Raw genomic sequence first — 19054 nt, 5'->3', positions numbered from 1 at the left:
AACGTACCTAAAATACTCAAATTCATGGTGACAAAGTAGAATGGTGGTTGACAGGGGTGACAGGGTGGGGAGAGATGGGATGAGAAGTTGCTATTAACGGGTTCAGACTTCCAGTTTTACAAGATGAGAAAGTTCTGTGGATAGATGGTGATGAAGGCTGTACAACATGGTAAATGTACTTAATGCCACTGAACCGTATCCTTAAAATGGTGAAGACGGTAAATTTTGTTATGTGCATTTTACCATAATTAAAACTTTTTATTTTTTTTTCAACGTTTTTTTTTTTTTATTTATTTTTGGGACAGAGAGAGACAGAGCATGAACAGGGGAGGGGCAGAGAGAGAGGGAGACACAGAATCAGAAACAGGCTCCAGGCTCCGAGCCATCAGCCCAGAGCCTGACGCGGGGCTCGAACTCACGGACCGCGAGATCGTGACCTGGCTGAAGTCGGACGCTTAACCGACTGCGCCACCCAGGCGCCCCCCATAATTAAAACTTTTTAAACAATGATATTAAATATTGATTTGACTTAGTACTAAGAAAAATGTATGAAGTAAACCAAACCCATTGTAAGAAAGAAAGATAAAATATAGATATGATCACAAATATGAGAGGCAGTAAACATACTTTAAAACAGAGTTCCAGCTCAAGTTCAAGACCTCTGCCTGGTACACCACAGTGAGCCTTATGCTCCTGGATAAGGTAGACAAGGAAGAACGAACATGAGGTAATAGAAGTTATGGAGTATCAACACAATGGAGATTATGCAATCATAAAAAGTATACTTCAATGTAGAGGCCATTTTTGGGCAACGGGCTTGAGCAATGGAAACCTAAGCAAGGCAAAAGGGCCCATGAGGACTGCCAGCCATTAAGTGACCCACCTCAAAATGGCCATAGGCCCTAATTGACCAATGGGCTACTTACAAACAGGCACAGGTACCAAAAAAGAGAAAATTTCATATGTTCCCCATACCTCCTCATCTTCCAGCTTTAAATATGACCTCTACCCACTGCCTCCTTGCAGGCAGTCTCTCCTCTGCTGTCCTGCTCCCTGGCCCTGTATTCAATAAACCTTTATCTCTGTTGTTCTGCCTTGGATGAAAATTCTTCCACTGCCCGCACTGCCAGCCCCCACAAAGTCAGGACACCCCACATTCAAGGCTACGTAACATCATGGAAAAATGTCGCCTGACATGTTTTGAGAAAACAGCAACATACAAAATTAGAAGGTAAAATTGAAGTGTAAAATTATGGGTGCACAGAGAAGAGGATGAGACAAGAAAAGGCAGAAATGAAATTAGTTTCTTTGTTAGGGTAGATTTATTTTTTTCTGCTTTGAAATATATCTTTAAAATTACAATAACATTTATACAACAAACATGAAGATAAATTAGAGTGGAATAAAACAGAATTCCCAAGGTGCTCCTTCTCAGAAAAGGTATTGCTCCAAAAAGGTACAAAATCACAATTTCTTGCAGAAGAAATAACTTTATTTGCAGTCTCAGCTACAATGAACATATGGAAACTGCTGGCAAGAACAGACACCTCTCTGACCTGCCGCAAAGCCTGCTTCATGTTTGCATGGCCATACCACATCATGCTCTCCTTATTTTGGCTGCTTTAGTTACATTCCCATGATACCTGGTCTTGGAGATCTTTGTGTTTATGACTTTTCCTAAAAAGCTGCAAGCACCTGGGGACAGAACCCATTTCTGTTGTGCTTGCAATGCCTAGCACAGTGCTGGGTTACCACTCAAGCTGCTTGCCAGATGAATGCTAACTTGATGCAGCCTGCTGAGATCGACTCTGACTACCTGCTATTACTTTTTGCCAATTAATATATCAAAAAGTGTTGAAGTGTGTGAGTACATCCCAGAGGCACGTATTAGAAAGCAAGCACATAACAGTTCCCAAGCATTGCAGATGCCAGCAAGGTACAAGCTCCAGAGTTTTGTGTCTGGCATGTGTCAATATACTGACAAGTAGCATAAACTGGAGGTACAAGAGAATGCCTTTTTAGCATGGCTTTGATGTTGATTACATGGCTTGTTGTATTATGGGTTATGTCCCTGGAAGTCAAACATGTACAGAGAAGAGAAGCCTGTGGGTGCCACCAACTCTGGGCTCCAGTGTTATCAAACATCTTAAATGTGCTCTGTGCTACAAAGGAGGGCATTCAGCCTCCAAATTTGCAATATAGTCCTCTTTTTCCATCTAACCATCAGCTTCAGTAGATGGGGGACTTAGGTGGAAAGCTTTATGTCCCTTTCCTCATGGAAGGGAACATAGAACAAATACAGCATCTGTAAGTTTCAAAAGATAAAAGGAAAATACATCCTAAGACTTTCCAGTGTTCCCCAATAGTGGCTGTAGAAATAGCCCTGCAGTTCCAAACACACAGACAATTATAAACACCCAAAGAAATACTCTGTCCACCACCATGGCTACGTATTTCCAGTCGTCTTCTACCTGAAAGGCAAACAAAAAGTCAAAGCAATGTTAAAAAATTGAAACTAGGTAATATGCTCTGTTTCATAAATAAGCTGCTTCCTTTTCAAAGACTTCCTTGGCAATTTTTGAAGAAAATAGCGGTTTTATCATGGTTAACCCATGTTGCCTATACAGTTCATAGAAGAACTTTTGTTTTGTCTGAAGAAGGTAGATACACATGCCCCTTTGGTGCCTCATACAGATGGCTAGAGAGTAAGCAGGATTCCACAGGTGACAAATGACTTTTCCTGCAAAAACCATTCCCAAGAATGCTGCTCAGACAGCTCAACTTTTGTCATTGGCACCACTGGATATTCTGACACCTTGGCAAGTCTGGAAAATGGGTTTGAGGCAGGGGGTATAGGACATGAGGAATGGAGGACACTTTATCAGGAATAGGCAGCCCTCTAGAGCTCAAAGTCATGCTGCTTATGGAGAGTTCATTGCATTTCTCACATCCTTCCAGTTCCTGACCTCCAACTCATGCCTGAGACTTAACATCTCAGATTGGGTCTTGAGGGCCCTACCTGGTGGTGTTTAAGTCAACAACAACCTTCCCTCGATTTTATGAAGATGTTACCATGAAGGCACAGTTCTGGGCTCACTTGTCCCATGATGCATCCCCTCCAGCCCCTAACTTGTGACTTGCCGTCATAGTATCCTCCCCTGCACCAACGGTGTGGACTTCAGGTCTCAAGACGTCCTTTCACCAGGAGATATGGATGCCAGCAGCTGCAGTATAAGGTCAAACCCAGACACCTGGCATAAGTTTTCAGATGCCCTCAGCTTGGGATATGGAAAATTGGCATGATTTTCTTGAGCTCTCTTTTTGGAGGATGGGGGACGTTCATGCTGCTATAGTTAGACTCTGGACAGCAAGAGCAGAATATGTTGATGCTAAGAATATCCCTGAGGTTCATTCAATAAACACCTAAATCCCTCTCAAGTAGAATAAGTGTGGTTGGAATTTCAGAGGACTCACTCTGCCTGCCCCCACCAGCCTCAGACTGCGGGCTGCTCTGCAGGAATTTCATCTGTCACTGTATTTAAGAAACAGTTTCATTAACCAAGCCTGTTTTGAATATTTATTTTAACTAGATTTCACCTGAGTTAACATTTCTGGAGGTGGAGATTTGCTCTGAGGCTATTACTTTACTCCACCCAACCCCCAGGTCACTTCACCCATAACTGCATAATGATAGAGCTGGGTCTTAGAGTACTGTTCCCTGGCCCTCTTGTGAACAGAACTCCCAGTGAAGATCTGATCTTAGGTCTGATCTAAGCCAGCTGAGGGATGCCAAGCTACAGGAGACATGCATTTACCTTCTTTGTTTCATTTTGGTTCTTCATGTTTTCTGCTATGAATTGTACACTGTTAATTACATCTTCAACATCAGGCGAGTGCTCTGAATTTTCAGTCATCCATTGTAAAGGCTGATGACTTAATCTTCTCTTGCTGGTGGCAAGCTCACTTGATTTATGACAGTGGCAGCATTCTTTAGGAAGTTTGGTCTCTCTGCAATTATCAAAATTGACTTTGGTGGGCCTACCAGAAATGCCTTTGGAATTTTTATCTGAACTTGTCTCCTTCATCTTGTCCAGAGGCCTCTTCATCATCAAGATCTGGGGTAACAGCTGGAGGAAAACTGTCTTCACCCACTTGGGCATGGTGTGTGTCGTTGGGGTGCGATAATGTATGTTCAACACAAACACAGTCACCGCAATGGACAGTGTGACAAAGATCATGGTGAACAGTAGGTACTCACCCACCAGTGGGATCACAAGAGACGTGGATGGGATGGTTTCCGTGATTACTAGCAAAAACACAGTCAGAGAAAGCAAAACTGAAATACAAAGTGTCACCTTTTCACCACAGTCAGAAGGGAGGTAAAAGACAAGCACAGTTAGAAATGAAATAAAGAGACAAGGGACGATCAGATTAATGGTATAAAACATTGGCAATCTTCTAATGTAAAAAGAATAGGTTATATCTGTGTATATCTCCTCACAACAATTGTATTTTATGTCATGCTTGTAGCCAGAGGCATCAACAATTTCCCATTCGCTGTTTTCCCAAAAATCATTCATATCCACTTTAGATCCAATGATTAGAAGATCAATTTCGGCTTTGTCATATGTCCAGGAACCAAATTTAAGGGAACAGTTTTGATGATCAAAAGGGAAAAAAGTGATATCCATAGGACAGGAACTCTTGAAAATAGCTGGTGGAGTCCAGGTTATCATGCCATCATATTTAAGAAGAGCTTTTGTCTTGCCTTCAACTTGGAAGTCACCAACAGCACTACAAAGTAAACCAGACACCATTAGTAACACCCCCTTGCCTGGGTCAGCATGTACCAAAGGCAACTTTGGAACAAGTCTACTGCTGTCAAAACCCCATACTTGTTGTAGAGAACGATGTCAGGCTTCCATATCTTATCTGCAGGAACACGAAGAGTCTCAATGCCATCATATTCCATTGGGTCCCAGCGCAATTTATAATCATTCCATATCTAAAGGCAATAGAAGTCAGTTGAATAAAAAATTCTTAGTAACTTACAGGGAACTTTCTTCCCATGTTAATTCTATGTTGGTTCAGTGTTTTGAAAAAAAAAATAAGTTCTCATTTAAAGAATACACTGGAGGACACCTGGCTGACTCAGTTGGTAGAACATGCAACTCTTGATCTCAGGGTCGTAAGTCCAACCTCACTTTGGGCTTGGAGCCTACTTAAACAAAAATAAAGAGTGCATTGGTTTCTATCAAAAGTTGGGATATTAAATCCATGAGGAATAGGGGGCTAGGCAGCTGGGCTGATTTTGGCAAATATAAATCATCTGACATTAGATAATTAACTATTGATTATTAATTAGCTGACCAAGGTTATAGACTCAACTTCCATGTTCCATAAACTGTATTCACACTGGAGTAACAACTCATTTCTAATATCAAAAAGATAGTTCAAGTGTACGATAATGAGTTTGTTATAAATCTGTGTAAAAGATTAAGACAAGAAGGAAGAATGAAGTGGTATAACTGATAAAAACAACTGGTGGGACTCTAACCCACGTGTTCTCATGCTCAGTTCCTTACTTCCCTTGGCCTGGTGCAGCAGAGTCAAAGACTGGGCAAGCTTCTGATACTGGGGCTCAAGTTACAGATAAAAATAGGAGACTTGAGGGCAGAAACCGGAAGGGACAGGTCTCTATGTCCCAGAGAACTTTATCACTATGTTTTTGCACCTGTGAAGTTTGTATCAAGCAGCTGTCCCAGAACTGAACTCTAGGCTTTGGAGAAAGATTATAGTTTATACTCTGTTATAAGTTGGAGATGGAAAGAAGTAATTCTACTGGAATTTATCCATTAGACATTGTTAGGCTAACACACAAGTAAGACAGGTCCAAGAGAAGGACATGTGATGCAGACACATACGTGACGTAGCCATAGATTGGTTTCCATGATCTGGTTTACTTCATCCTGGGAAGAAGAAATAATATTTTTAGCCTTAAATGAACTTGCTAATAAAGGTGGCTCTTAGAACAAGAATTACAACAAAAGAGAGCCAAATCTGAGTTATTCATACTAACAGAGGAAAACAAAGAAGACTAAAAAGGCAACTTATAAAATGCATCCAGAAATATGATATTTTCACATCTGGTTCCAACTCTGTTGACTTTAAAAGAAAATGTGGCTTAAAAAATGTCTTTCAAATCTTAATTAAGTCTGACCTCTTCACTGAAGCCTTTCTGACCACCGCAGCCCATTAAAGGTGTCTGATTCCATGAAAGAAAGGAGGAAGAGAAGGGACAGTAGAAAGGAGACAGGGAAAGTACTGCAGATGGTGATAGGTATCAGAACTTCGTTCATTGTTTTTACTGTATTCTTCCCCCTTCCTTGAAAACCTCCCTCTTCAACTGTGCTCACCACTCTCTAGGCTCTGAGTCTTGAGCCCAGTTGCCTTTTGAAATGTCACCCTCTGCTCACCATGGAGTTTTCCAGCTGGAACCTGCCACTCCACTTCAACACATCTCAACTCTCATCTAAGCCATGCTGATTGCTTCAATTATTCATTATTCAAATATTTATTGAGTACCTACTATGTGCTCTATAAATTCTGGGACTACAGCAGTAAACAGGATTGAAAAAACCTCTACCTTCATGCATCTAAACTGTTAATTTGGGAGACAAAAAATCAATAATAGATATATAATATAATGTGTGATAGTTATAAGTCCCTGTGAAGAAAAATAAAGAGAGATGGAGTGGTGTGTGCATGCATACACACACACACACACACACACACACACACACACATCTTTTTTAGACAGAATGATCAAAGAAGGCTTCTCTGAGGAGGTTTAAGCAGGTACCTAAATGACTGAAGAGAGTCATACAGCTATCTGGAGGAAAAATACTTCAGGCCAATATCCCAAATACAATGTGTTCCTAAGTAGCTACCAGCCTTCAGTGGGAAAACTACTGAAGACACTCCAGAACCTTCAGCAACCTTACAGCACGGCAGCTTGAAAGCTATTGGGTGTTCCAGTGACCATCAGTGGGTTCCCCAAACTTACCAACGTTGCTTTATAATATACGTGAACACCCTCAGAGTAAACGAACTCAACTGTGGTTGACAGAGCCATGGCCAAGACTGACACCAAGCTGCTCTTTTTCACTGAGCTGCTCCGTAGTTCTCCACTCCCCCTGCCAAGCTTCCTCCTTCAAATGTGTTTGTGTCTAGTCATGGTAAACCCCAGGTTTTAAAAGGTCAACAAAAGGAGTTACAATCATGGTTTCTTATTAGTCAAGAAAAGCAAAAAAATAATAATAATAAAATTAAAAAGGCTATACTTATCCATTGGCCAAGTATTACCCAAGCCTAAGGTAATTGCCTTCTGCTCATGAGAGGGTGATGTTGTGATCTATAAATTCCAGCAGGGGCCATGTCAATAAATCTGTTGGCTGTCAATCAAGAATGGACTAGCTATACAGTCTTATGCATCCTCTTTGTATTCTGTGTTCACAGAACTAGTGTACACTGTTAACTAGTATTCAAAGAATTAAAATCTGTTGGCAATATCATCCTATCAATATCTCTCTCTTTCCCCAACACTTCCACAGGCTGGTGAGGCTCAATGTAGTGTGGACATTCTTAGGGGTGTCCGCCAACTTTATGGACCAGGACTTGGTCTGGCAAGTCTTGTTCTCCATGCAATTCTGTACCACACTGATGGTCATGAGCACTACCATCAGACAGCCCAGCTGGAGGAAGCAGGGACCTAAAATACCACTCCACATTCCTGAGACCATTGCTCTGTATCTCTTTCTTGGGAAAATAAATTAGTTGGCACCCTGCCTGTATTAAAGGATTGGAGTTATAATTTCAAAAGGATTAGCTTCTGAAGCAGCAGAGATTGAGATCAGAAAGCCAGGTTGGCTACACTTTATAAGCCTTTAAGTTAGTCATTTCAGATAGTGAGGCCATCAAAACACTACACAGGGGCTTTGTCTTGGATCCCTGTTGGGGGGACAGCAGACATACTCTTACACTGAAAGATCATTCACCCAGAAAACCTTCTGGCCAGAGTCATTCTGTGTGTTTGCAGCAAACACACTTCCATGTAGAGCAGCAAAAAAGGCCTGCTAAGGCCTTTGATAAGGGAATTGGTAATTGCTCATCCTGACTGTCCTGCATCACAGAACCATCCCCAGAGCTCACCATGGCTCAATGACAATGAATATGACCCTCAGGGACTTCTGGTGCCCTCCATGAGAACAGGTAGCTTCCAATACACCAATAAGAATAGCTATATTAATATCTGACAAAGTAGACTTCAGAAAAAAAATTACTGTAGACCAAGGACATTATATAATGATGGAAATATAAAATCACCAGGAAGACATAATGATCCTAACTGTATACACACCAAACACTAGTCTTAAATTACATGAAATAAAAATTGGTGAAACTGAAAGAAGGAACAAACTTCCAAATATAGTTGGAGACTTCAACACCATCCTCCTCAGCAACCAACAAAACCACTAGGGGGGAAATCAGCAAAATATAGAAGATCTGAAGAACATAACCAACAGGATCTAATTGAAATATATAGAGCACTTCTTTCAAAAGCGCAGAATACACATATATTTCAAGAATGCATGGGATATTAACCCATGGGATTATTAACCCATGGGATATTCTTACCATGGGCCATAAAACAAACCTCATCAAATTTAAAAGAACTGAAACCATACAATGTGTTTTCTGACTATAATGGAATCAAACTAGAAACCAACAACAAAAAGACAACAGGAAACTCTCTAAACCCCTAGGAATTATACAACACACTTCTAAATAATCCATGGGTCAAAGATCAAAATGGGCTTAAATCTCAAAGGAGATTTTTAAAAATACATAGAACTGAATGAAATGAAAACACAACATATTTAAAATATGAAGGTCATTGCTAAAAACAATGTTGAAAATAAAATTATAGCATTATATGCTTACATTAGAAATGAGGAAAGGTCTCAAATCAATAATCCAAGTTCTTACTTCAAGAAATTAGAAAAAGAAGCACAAAATGAGCCCATAGCAAGCTTAAGGAAGGAAAAATAAAGATAAGAGTAGAAATCATGGGGCACCTGACTGGCTTAGTCATTGGAGCATGCAACTCTTGATCTCCAGGTCATGAGTTTGAGCCATATGCTGGGTGTAGAGATTACTTAAATAAATAAATAAATAAATAAATAAATAAATAAATACACTTTAAAAAAAAAAGAGTAGAAAACAATAAAATTGAAAAAGGAAAACAATAGAAAAAAATCAATTAAATAAAAAGCTAATTCTTTGGGATGGGGACCAATAAAACTCACAAACTTGTCTCAAGATCGACAAAAATAAAAACAGAGAAAACACAACTCACCAACATCAGGAATGAAATAGGAGCTATCACTACAGATCCTGTAGCCATTAAAAAGAATAGACAATATGATAAACAGCTTTATTATGCAATCAAATTTTTAAAAGAAATAGACTAAAACTTCAAAAACCACAAACTATCCAAATTCAAAGAAGATGAAATTGACAATCTAAATAGCCTATAGCCATTTTTAAAAATTGATTTTGTAGTTAAAAACTCCTGGAAAAGAAATCTCTAGGCCTAGTAGGTTTCCCTGGAGAATTCCACCAACTATGAAAGAAGAATCAATATCAATTTTACACAGTCTCTTCCAGAACATAGAAGAAGATGGAACAATTCCAAATATTTTTTATAAAGCTATATTACCCTGACACAAAATCCAAACAAAGATAATACAAAAGAAGAAAATTACAGATTAATGTCTGTCATGAACTCATCAATAAAATATTAGCAAAGTGAATCCAACAATGTACAAAAAGTTATACACCATGACTAAATGAGATGTAAAGCTGTTCAACATTCAAAAATCAATCAATGTACTTTACCATGTCAACAAGGTAAGGAAGAAAAATTATCTGATCATATCAATGGTTACAGAAAAAGCATTTGACAAAAATTCAACATCAATTAATGATAAAAACTCTCTGAAAACTAACGAATAAAGGAGAACTTTCTCAATTTGAAAACCTCTATAAAACACCTACAGCTATCATTATACTAAAAGGTGAAAGACTAAACAATTTTCCTTAAGATTGGGAACAGGGCAGAGATGTCCACTCTCACCACTCTTATTCAAAACAGTACTGATAATTCTAGTCAATACTATGCAATAAGGCAAGAAAAAGGGAAAAAACGGCATAGTTTGGAAAGGAAGAAATAAAACCATCTCTATTTGCATATGACATGGTTGCCTATATAGAAAATCCCATGGAATCTATAAAAATACTGAAACTAATAAATGATTTCAGCAAGATCTCAGGATACAACATCAACATATAGAAACTGATTGAATTTCTGTATACTAATGATGAACATGGAGAAACCAAAATTAAAAGTACAATATTATTTTCAATTGCCTTAAATAAAACAAAGTACACATAATAGTACATGGACAATAAAACAAATATACACATAATAATATATGGACAGGATCTGCATGCTGAAAATTATAAAATGCTGATGAAAAAAGAGTTAAATAAATGGAGAAATATCCTGCATTCATGGATGGGAACACTCAACATAGTAAAGATGACATTTCTCCCCAAATTGATCTATAGATGAATGCAATTCCTTTCAAAATCCCAGCAAGCCTTTTTGTATACATAGGCAGCTTATTTGAAGGCATAGGCCCCAGAACAGTGAATATAATTTTGACAAAGAAGAATAAGGTGGTAGGATCACTCTGGCCAACATTAAGACTTACTATACAGCTACAGTAATCAAGATTGTGTGGTATTGGTGGAGGGTTCATCACATAGATCAACGGAACAGAATAGAGGACCTGAAATAGACCTGAAATAGACCCATACAAGTATGCTCAAGGGATTTTTCACAACAGTGCACAACCAGCTCCATGGAAAAAGGATAGCCTTTTCAACTAATGGTATTGGAGCAATTAGACACCCATAGACCAAAAAGGAAAAAAGCCCAAGTCTCACATTTTATACAAAAATTAACTCAAAATGGATCATAGTCTCAAATGTAAAACATAAGTAAAACTTTTAGAAAAAATATATGAGAAAATCTCTAGGATCTGCAATAAAGGCAAGGAATGCTTAGGCTTAACACCAAAAGCACAACACATAAAAGGAAAAAGTGATAAATTGGATCTCGTCAAAATTGAAAAGTTTGAGTGAAGGTCCATGTGAAAAAGATGAAAAGAGAAGCTGCACACTAGGGTAAAATACAGCTGACCCTTGAACACACAGGTCTGAGCTGTGTGAGTCCACTTACATGTAGAATTGTTTACACTACAGTGCTATAAATGTATTTTCCCTTCCTTATGATTTTCTTAATGACATTTTATTTTCTTTTACTTTATTGTAAGAGTACAGAATATAACACACGTAACATACAAAATATGTGTTAATCAACTGTTGATGTTATCAGTAAGGCTTCTGCTCAACAGTAGGCTATTAGTAGTTAAGTTTGGGGGGAGTCAAAAGTCACATGCAGAATTTTGACTATGCTGGAAGCCGATGTCCCTAACCCTTGCATTACTCAAGTTAACTGTATTTGCAAACCACATACCTGGCAAAGCATCAGTATCTAGAATATAGTAAGAACTCTCAACACTGAACAGTTAAAAAAAAAATCAAACAATCCAATTAGAAAACAGGCACAAAAACATGAGGAAACATTTTACCAAAGAGGATATACAGATGGCAAATAAGCACATGAAAAGATGTTCTATATGATGAGTCATTAGGAAAATGCACATTAAAACTATAATGAGATATTATTATATACCAAACGGAATGGCTAAAATAAAAAAATAGTGGCAACAACAAATACTGGTGAAGATGTAGATAAACTGGATCACTTATATATCGCTGATAGGAATTTAAAAGGGTACATTCACTCTGGAAAGCATTTTGGCAGTTTCTTTAAAAATTAAACACACAACTACCGTATGACCCAGCAATTGAACACCTGGGGATTTATCCCAGGAAAATAAAGATTTACGTTCTCACAAAAACTTGTATCCAAATGTTCACAGCACTTTTATTTGTAACAGAAGAAAACTGGAGTCAATACAAATGTTCTTCAACCAACAAAAAGTAAATAAACTGAGGCACATCAATACCATGGAATACTACTCAGCAACAAGAAGAAATGAGCTATTGATATAATCAACAACTGGGATGAGTCTTTAGAAAATTATGCTGAGTGAAGACACCTGGGTGGCTCAGTCGGTTAAGTGTCTGGCTTTGCTCAAGTCATGATTGCATCTTTCATGAATTCAAGCCCCACACTGGGCTGTCAGCACAGAGCCTGCTTCGAATCCTCTGTCCCTTTCTCTCCCCCTCTCCAACTCGTGCACACGTGCTCTCTCTCTCTCTCAAAATAAACATAAAAATTTTTTTTTAATTATGCTGAGTGGAAAAGCCAATCCCACAATGTTACATACTGTATCATTTTTATCTAACTTTCTTGAAATGACAAAATTTTAGAAATTGAAGACATATTAGTAGTTGCCACTGGGAAACTGGGCAAAGTGGGATCTTCCTATTATTTCCTACAACTGCATATGAATCTACAAGTATTTCAATAAACAAAAATTCAACTTAAAAAAACTACATTTCCCAAGTCTCCCTTACAACTAGAAGTTGTCGATGATACAGGAAGCAGAAGATATTAGTCGGACTTTTAAGAAAACTCCTTAAGGAAGTCACATATGTCTGTTATGTCCCCTCCTCCCTTCCTCCTGCTTCTTACGAAGGATGTGAATATGATGAGTGAAAATCAGCAGTTATCATGGACCATGAGGTAACACTGAGGGAAGAAACCATATGCTGAAATAGAAAGATAGGAACCTTGCTCACTGTCACCATGTATGGTTTATGCTTTTAGCATCGTGGTCAGTGTGATTGGCATCCCCTGGAGTTTTGCAGTGCCCAGCCTAAGCAACTGAACACAGTGGTACAATCACCAACACCACAAAGCCACCTGGCGTTAACCTTCTAAACTTTTAACCTTTAGATTTCTGTTACACAAGAAAGAAATCAATTTGTTTTATTCAAGCCATGTTATTTTTAAGTCTCTGATAGTGACCAAATGCAAATGTCAAAATCTGTATTCCATTATCTCCACACACCATCCTCAGAACAATGTCCTGAAAGGGTGTATCAACCAGGAATTTGAAGTGATGCTGTATAGTGAAATAGACTGACTTCAGGTGAAACTTACTTTATAATACTCCACAGCAAATTATGGCTCCCAGCCCAGTAGGAGACCAGTAATCAGTACAACACTATTTGGGGGTGAAAGGGATCAGATTAGGTACCAAATAAAATGTTTTTTAAAGAAATTAGTATATCCATCTATACAAAAGAAAACTGTGACTTTTTATTTTTATTTTTTTAACCAATATGTACCAGTATATACATACTTCCAACCTGGGTCAGAAGCTAGAGGACCAGGCCAGGGTCAACCTAGTCCACCAAGAAGCATGGACTGGAGAAACATGGTGAGCCTTGAGTTCACATCTGTAACTAAGGTCTTTCCTCCAGTGAACCTGAAGAACCACCACTGTTTCCTACAGGGCAAGTCTGGAAAGACAGAAGGTTCCTTCCGTATGCATAGGCTGGGACTGATAAGATGAAAGGGGCTCCCTTTGTAGTCTCAGGAGCTCTAGCATCTCTCTCTGGAGATGCTTTAGCCTCCCCCTACTTCCTGAGCCTGCCTATTCCTGGAATTTGGTCGGCAAGCCAGCGCTGTCCCCTCCTACGCTTTTGAGCCCAAAACCCTGCTCTGTGTTATAAATACCAGGCCCTAATACCTCCTCTCCTGGCAACTAGGGCATGAAGATTATTCAAAGGAAAGAACTGTAGTCACTTGTCCTTGAACATAGTAGCAATAAATTTAAGAACTCCAAATTGCCATCTGTTTTCTCAGGGCTGGATGGAAGCTATATGAAAACAGGTGATTGTTTTCTTTCTTGCATAACATAGACTATTTAAAGCAGTTCTTTTTCTTTTCTTTTTTTTTTAATTTGTTAATGTTTATTTATTTTTGAGAGAGAGAGAGAGACGGAGTGTGAGTGGGGGAGGGTCAGAGAGAGAGGGAGACACAGAATCCCAAGGAGGCTCCAGGCTCTGAGCTGTCAGGACAGAGCCTGAACCCATGAACCACTAGATCATGACCTGAGCCGAAGTCGGAGGCTCAACCGACTGAGCCACCCAGGTGCCCCAAAACAGTTCTTTTTCTATAGAGTAAAAAGAACATGAGCTTTGTAGTTGGACAGGCCCGATTAAGATTTCAGTTCCACCATTTTATAATTGTATGACCTTGGGAAAATTCCTTCCTGAGCTTCCCTTCAGCTATAAAATGCAAATGACAGCCACTAAGTGTGGACACAGTGACTGGTGAATAGGTGCACCATGAAGTTAACTCCCTCTGTATTATCCCTTCACCTCTCTGTTTCATAAACTGGTTCTGAAAGCACTTCTAGAAAGACCCTGCCTTGATGTAAATAATTACAGCATCAATGTCTTCTTCCCAGCAGGAAGGCTTTGAAGAGCCAGCATTCATGTAGATGTGTGTTTGTTCATATTTTAAAATTTCTATGTTTACCACGTGCAATAACTGGGACAGTGTTCAGGAATTGCTCTGCCCGCACCCCCACCCGAGTCAAGGGTTCTCCAGGTACACGTGGTGAACTGGCAGCACTTACCACATTGGCCAGCTGTGTGATGGCCACTTCAAAATGCACCGTGACCGGTTCAGAAACGTTTTCCACAGGCCTGATGAACTGGTTATAATGAGAAAACAGTTTGTGAAAGAGCCTCTCTTCAGATGCACAGCCTGCAGAGCCTGCATGGCCAAGCAGAGAAAGAGTTAGAGAGGCCAAGAGGGTGTTCGCAGATGGGGAGGTTCTGGCAGCTCCCCTCGCCAGGCCACTAGGACAGTGGGGTGTCCCAGCCACCTGAGCGCTCCCGCCCCTGTGTTCTGTCCACCCACACAGGGCTTCAGAGCCCTGAAGATAAGAAGAGTAATGCCTACATCCCAGAACTATTATGATATCAAATAAAATACTATTGTAAGAGCACTTTTACAAGTCTAATGCACCACAAATACAAAGGGACAGCATGAGCTCCAATTTTTGCTTATGTCATTGAAGATAACTCACGATCTTACTGGTCTGGTTTTTAAGGAAGAGTCCTGCATTTTCTGGTCAAAATGCTGATCCAACCACCTGTTTCTACAACCAACAAGGTGTTTAGCTGGGGAACCTCCACCAAGCAAACCGAAATAACTAGTAAGTTTATTAAGACCTTAGCAAGCCGTATTTCTTTTTAAAATCTGATTCGGATTCAATTATTTAGCAGACTTGTGTCAAGTGCAAGGTTTTTAAGGCAAACTTATTTAATTGGTTTTAAAAGAATTCAATACTAGCTCTTAAATAACAGCGTTTTCAGTCACTAAAATTTACACAGTTTAATGTGAATGTCTGTATTTTTCCAAGAATGCATCAAAAGCAAGATACTTGCCTTCATTTGACATTATTCATTTCATTAATACCCCTCTATATTTTCCCTTATAGAACTCAAATTTGACATCAGAAAAACAATTCTACAAATTTCCAAAAGGGATTTATATCTTGAAAGAAGAAGATTAAAGGCACTGAAAACTCATTTGGCAAAAATGAACAAAAGGATAGCTGTTATATTACTAAATAAAGAGTCGTTGACAAATGCACTTGGAAACAAACTCTGAGATTTCATCAGGAAAAAACAATTTTAAATGTGAAATAGTACTCTTGCCACCATAATTAATAATGCTAGAAATATTTCTATGTAAAATAGACAATAAAAAAATCCTCTCCACTACTCCATTACCATTTCCCCCTCTTTGAGATATTGTAGATAAACCCTCTGTGAATCTTGAAGAACAAGTCCCCTGCAAAGCTAACATGGGAATGTGGTTTTCTGCAGCAGAACACCACTTGTCTATTTCCAAGTCTTAACTTTTAAAATGAATTATCTTACTCTTAGGACACATTCCAGCAGAGTAATATGACATGTTTCCCAAAACAAAGATGATTACCTTCAAAATGGAAGGGTTCATGGACTAAGTCTCAGCTAACAAACAAATCATAGTTGTAAAAAAAAATTAAATACAAATACAGATAAATCAGTTGAATACATCCATACCAGAGATGGATAGAAAACTGCATCACTATTATTACCATATTTTTATTGGAACAATAAAATAAGATATGGTTTACAATGTTTCATTGTCTTCCCTGCACCATCTCCAAAATCTCATGTTCAGTGTTAACACCTAACCAATAAGAAATAGGTTAATTAACAGTTATAACAGTAGTAATTCCTGTGCAGACCCTCTACATATTTACACAAAGAATATTTCATCTCTGCTCAATCAAACACAACTAGAAAAGAAGAATAAATATATGTAGCTGAAAAGAGAATATGAGATAAAGCAGAAATAAAACCTACCTTTAAAGAAAGGTATGAACATACACAACCAGAGACACAAACCAAAGTGAAGGAATCCCTGGCCCTCGCTGGTCAGCATGATTAAAACACACTTTGATTTCTTTTTCTGGTCAAAGGATTGTGGAAAACAAAGAGCTACCAGACAGCCACACGCATCAGACCTTTAAATCATCAGAGTCCCACTGCAATCCATGTGTGTCTTCCGTGAAATAAAAACATTCACAAACATAACACGGATGTTCCCAATATCAGAGACTGAGGCCAACAAAAGGGCAAATAAAAAGAACTCAATCTGATGTCAGATGAATCATCACTTTCCTGTCACCCTAGATCTCTTTCGTGCAAGAACAGTGAAGAAAAGCAGTGAGAGAACGCTAAGCAGGCAGGACAGAGAGAGGACGGAAAACACTGCCTGCCTTTGATCTTTCTGTAGTACAGTCTCAGCAGTAATCCTTGGGAGAAGGAACACCCATTTACCGACCTCCAAGTCCAGGTAAAGCACGTGCTAGGTCCCAGACAGTATGGTCTGATTCACTGAGTTGTCTAGTTAATCAAGGCTTACCCTTGTTATTAGAAAACTTTCTAAAATATGAGTCTCTTTTCCTGTCTTAATAGGTGTGGTTTAGAGAGAACAGCACTCATCTGATTTTGCCTGACTCCAGGGCTTCTAGTGTCTTGTCTTTCCGAGGTCAGAAATCACCATCCAGGATTAGAGATTAAGTGTCAGAATGAGAAGGATGAATACCAAACACAGGATGCCACCTGGACAGCCCTATATTTATTTAAACAACCCTGTCACCAACTGGTTTTCCTGGAAGTTTCTTCTTGCTTCTGTAAGTTCAATGTCAATAGGATTCTGGTAAGATTTTGGTGTTGGTTAAAGAGAAGTTAGACGCACAACAAAATGAAAAGGCAACCTGCAGAATGGGAGAAAATATTTGCAGCCATATGTCTGACAAGGAATTAATATCCAAAATATATAAGGAACTCAATATCAACTCAATATAAAAAAAAGTCCAATTTAAAAATGGGCAACGGACTTGTATAGACATTTTCTCAGAGAAGACATACATATGGCCTACAGGTATGTTGAAAGTGAGTCACTAATCATCAGGGAAATGCAAATCAATCACAATATGACATTACCTCACACCTATTGGGATGGTTATGGTCAAAAAGACATAAGGTAAAAAGTGTGAGGGTGTGGAGAAAAGGAAACCCTTGTGCACTGTTGGTGGGAATGTAAACTGGTGCCAAGTGTTATGGAAAACAGCATGGGGGGGGGAAGTGTTCCTCAAAAAACTACAAAGAGAACTGCCAGGCACACAGGGCCCGCCATTCGCTTGGCTCATGCCTTTGCAGCCACCAGAATTGCCTCTGCACCTGAGAGGAAGATTGTGCGGGAGCCAGTGAGAACTCTCTTCCTGCTAAGATGTCTTATAGTGTGCTGATTAACGTCCTACAAGAGGCTGCGGGTCATATCATGACATGTGAGACCAACACTGACAAGATGTATCATGGGAAGCTCAGTGGCAGGGAGGACAACATAAACTGCCAGATGTCCAACATCGCGGTCCCATACAGGGAAGGTCCAGTGGCACAGCTGGAGCAGGTGTACATCTGTGACATTAAGATCTGCTTTGTCAGACAGATACCATATGTTTTCACTCTTATGTGGATCCTGAGAAACTTAACAGAAACCCATGGGGAAGGGGAAGGAAAAAAAAGAAAAAAGAGGTTAAAGTGGGAGAGAGCCAAAGCATAAGAGACTCTTAAAAACTGAGAACAAACTGAGGGTTGATGGGGGGTGGGAGGGAGGGGAGGGTGGGTGCTGGGCATTGAAGAGGGCATCTTTTGGGATGAGCACTGGGTGTTGTATGGAAACCAATTTGACAATAAATTTCATATAATAAAAAAATAAAAATAAGATAAAAAACAGAAAAAAAAAAAAAAAGATCCGCTTTCTCACTTCGCCTGACATGCTGACAAATGTGCCCATGTTAAAGAGATGAAAAAGGGGCGCCTGGGTAGCTCAGTCGGTTAAGCGTCCGACTTCAGCTCAGGTCATGATCTCGTGGTCGTGAGTTCGAGCCCCACATCGGGCTCTGGGCTGACGGCTCAGAGCCTGGAGCCTGTTTCAGATTCTGTGTCTCCCTCTCTCTCTACCCCTCCCCCGTTCATGCTCTGTCTCTCTCTGTCTCAAAAATAAATAAACGTTAAAAAAAATTTTTTTTAATAAATAAATAAAAAATAAAGAGCATGAAAAATAAACACCAAGGCTCAGGGTCTGGCCGGAGAAAAGCTGCTATGCTGAAGGCCCAAGTGGCTGCAAGAGGAAGAGGATGTAGAACGGGGTGTGGAAACGTCTTCCAGAAATAAAGATAAATTTATCTGTTAACAGAACTTTGTGCTATTTTTTCTTTTAGGTTTTCTGGGTTCAGGGGTGTGTGCACTTATG

General features: G+C 39.3%; 1 protein-coding gene across 4 annotated transcripts; it reads right to left on the bottom strand.

Moving 5' to 3' along the window:
• Positions 1-513: 513 nt before the first annotated feature.
• CHRNA6 (cholinergic receptor nicotinic alpha 6 subunit) lies at positions 514-17013 on the bottom strand. Of its 4 annotated transcripts, none has more exons than XM_058720502.1 (6): positions 16597-17013; positions 14811-14950; positions 5925-5969; positions 4896-5005; positions 3816-4794; positions 514-2471 (listed from the first exon to the last, which is right to left on the bottom strand). In XM_058720502.1, the coding sequence occupies exons 1-6, from the start codon at positions 16673-16675 to the stop codon at positions 2340-2342; spliced, it is 1485 nt and encodes a 494-aa protein (XP_058576485.1). In that variant the 5' UTR covers positions 16676-17013; the 3' UTR covers positions 514-2339. The 4 variants fall into 4 exon arrangements, with proteins under 4 accessions (XP_058576485.1, XP_058576487.1, XP_058576488.1 ...); XM_058720505.1 differs by having other exon boundaries at positions 515-2471; positions 14811-14888; positions 16597-16699; XM_058720504.1 differs by lacking the exons at positions 14811-14950; positions 16597-17013 and adding an exon at positions 6221-6648.
• Between the last annotated feature and the right edge of the window lie 2041 nt (positions 17014-19054).

The sequence above is a fragment of the Neofelis nebulosa genome, chromosome 3 (genome assembly GCF_028018385.1).
Source record: "Neofelis nebulosa isolate mNeoNeb1 chromosome 3, mNeoNeb1.pri, whole genome shotgun sequence".
NCBI classification, from domain to species: domain Eukaryota; kingdom Metazoa; phylum Chordata; class Mammalia; order Carnivora; family Felidae; genus Neofelis; species Neofelis nebulosa.
The sequence above is the reverse complement of the archived record's forward strand: the minus strand, read 5'-3'. Positions and strand labels throughout refer to the sequence as shown.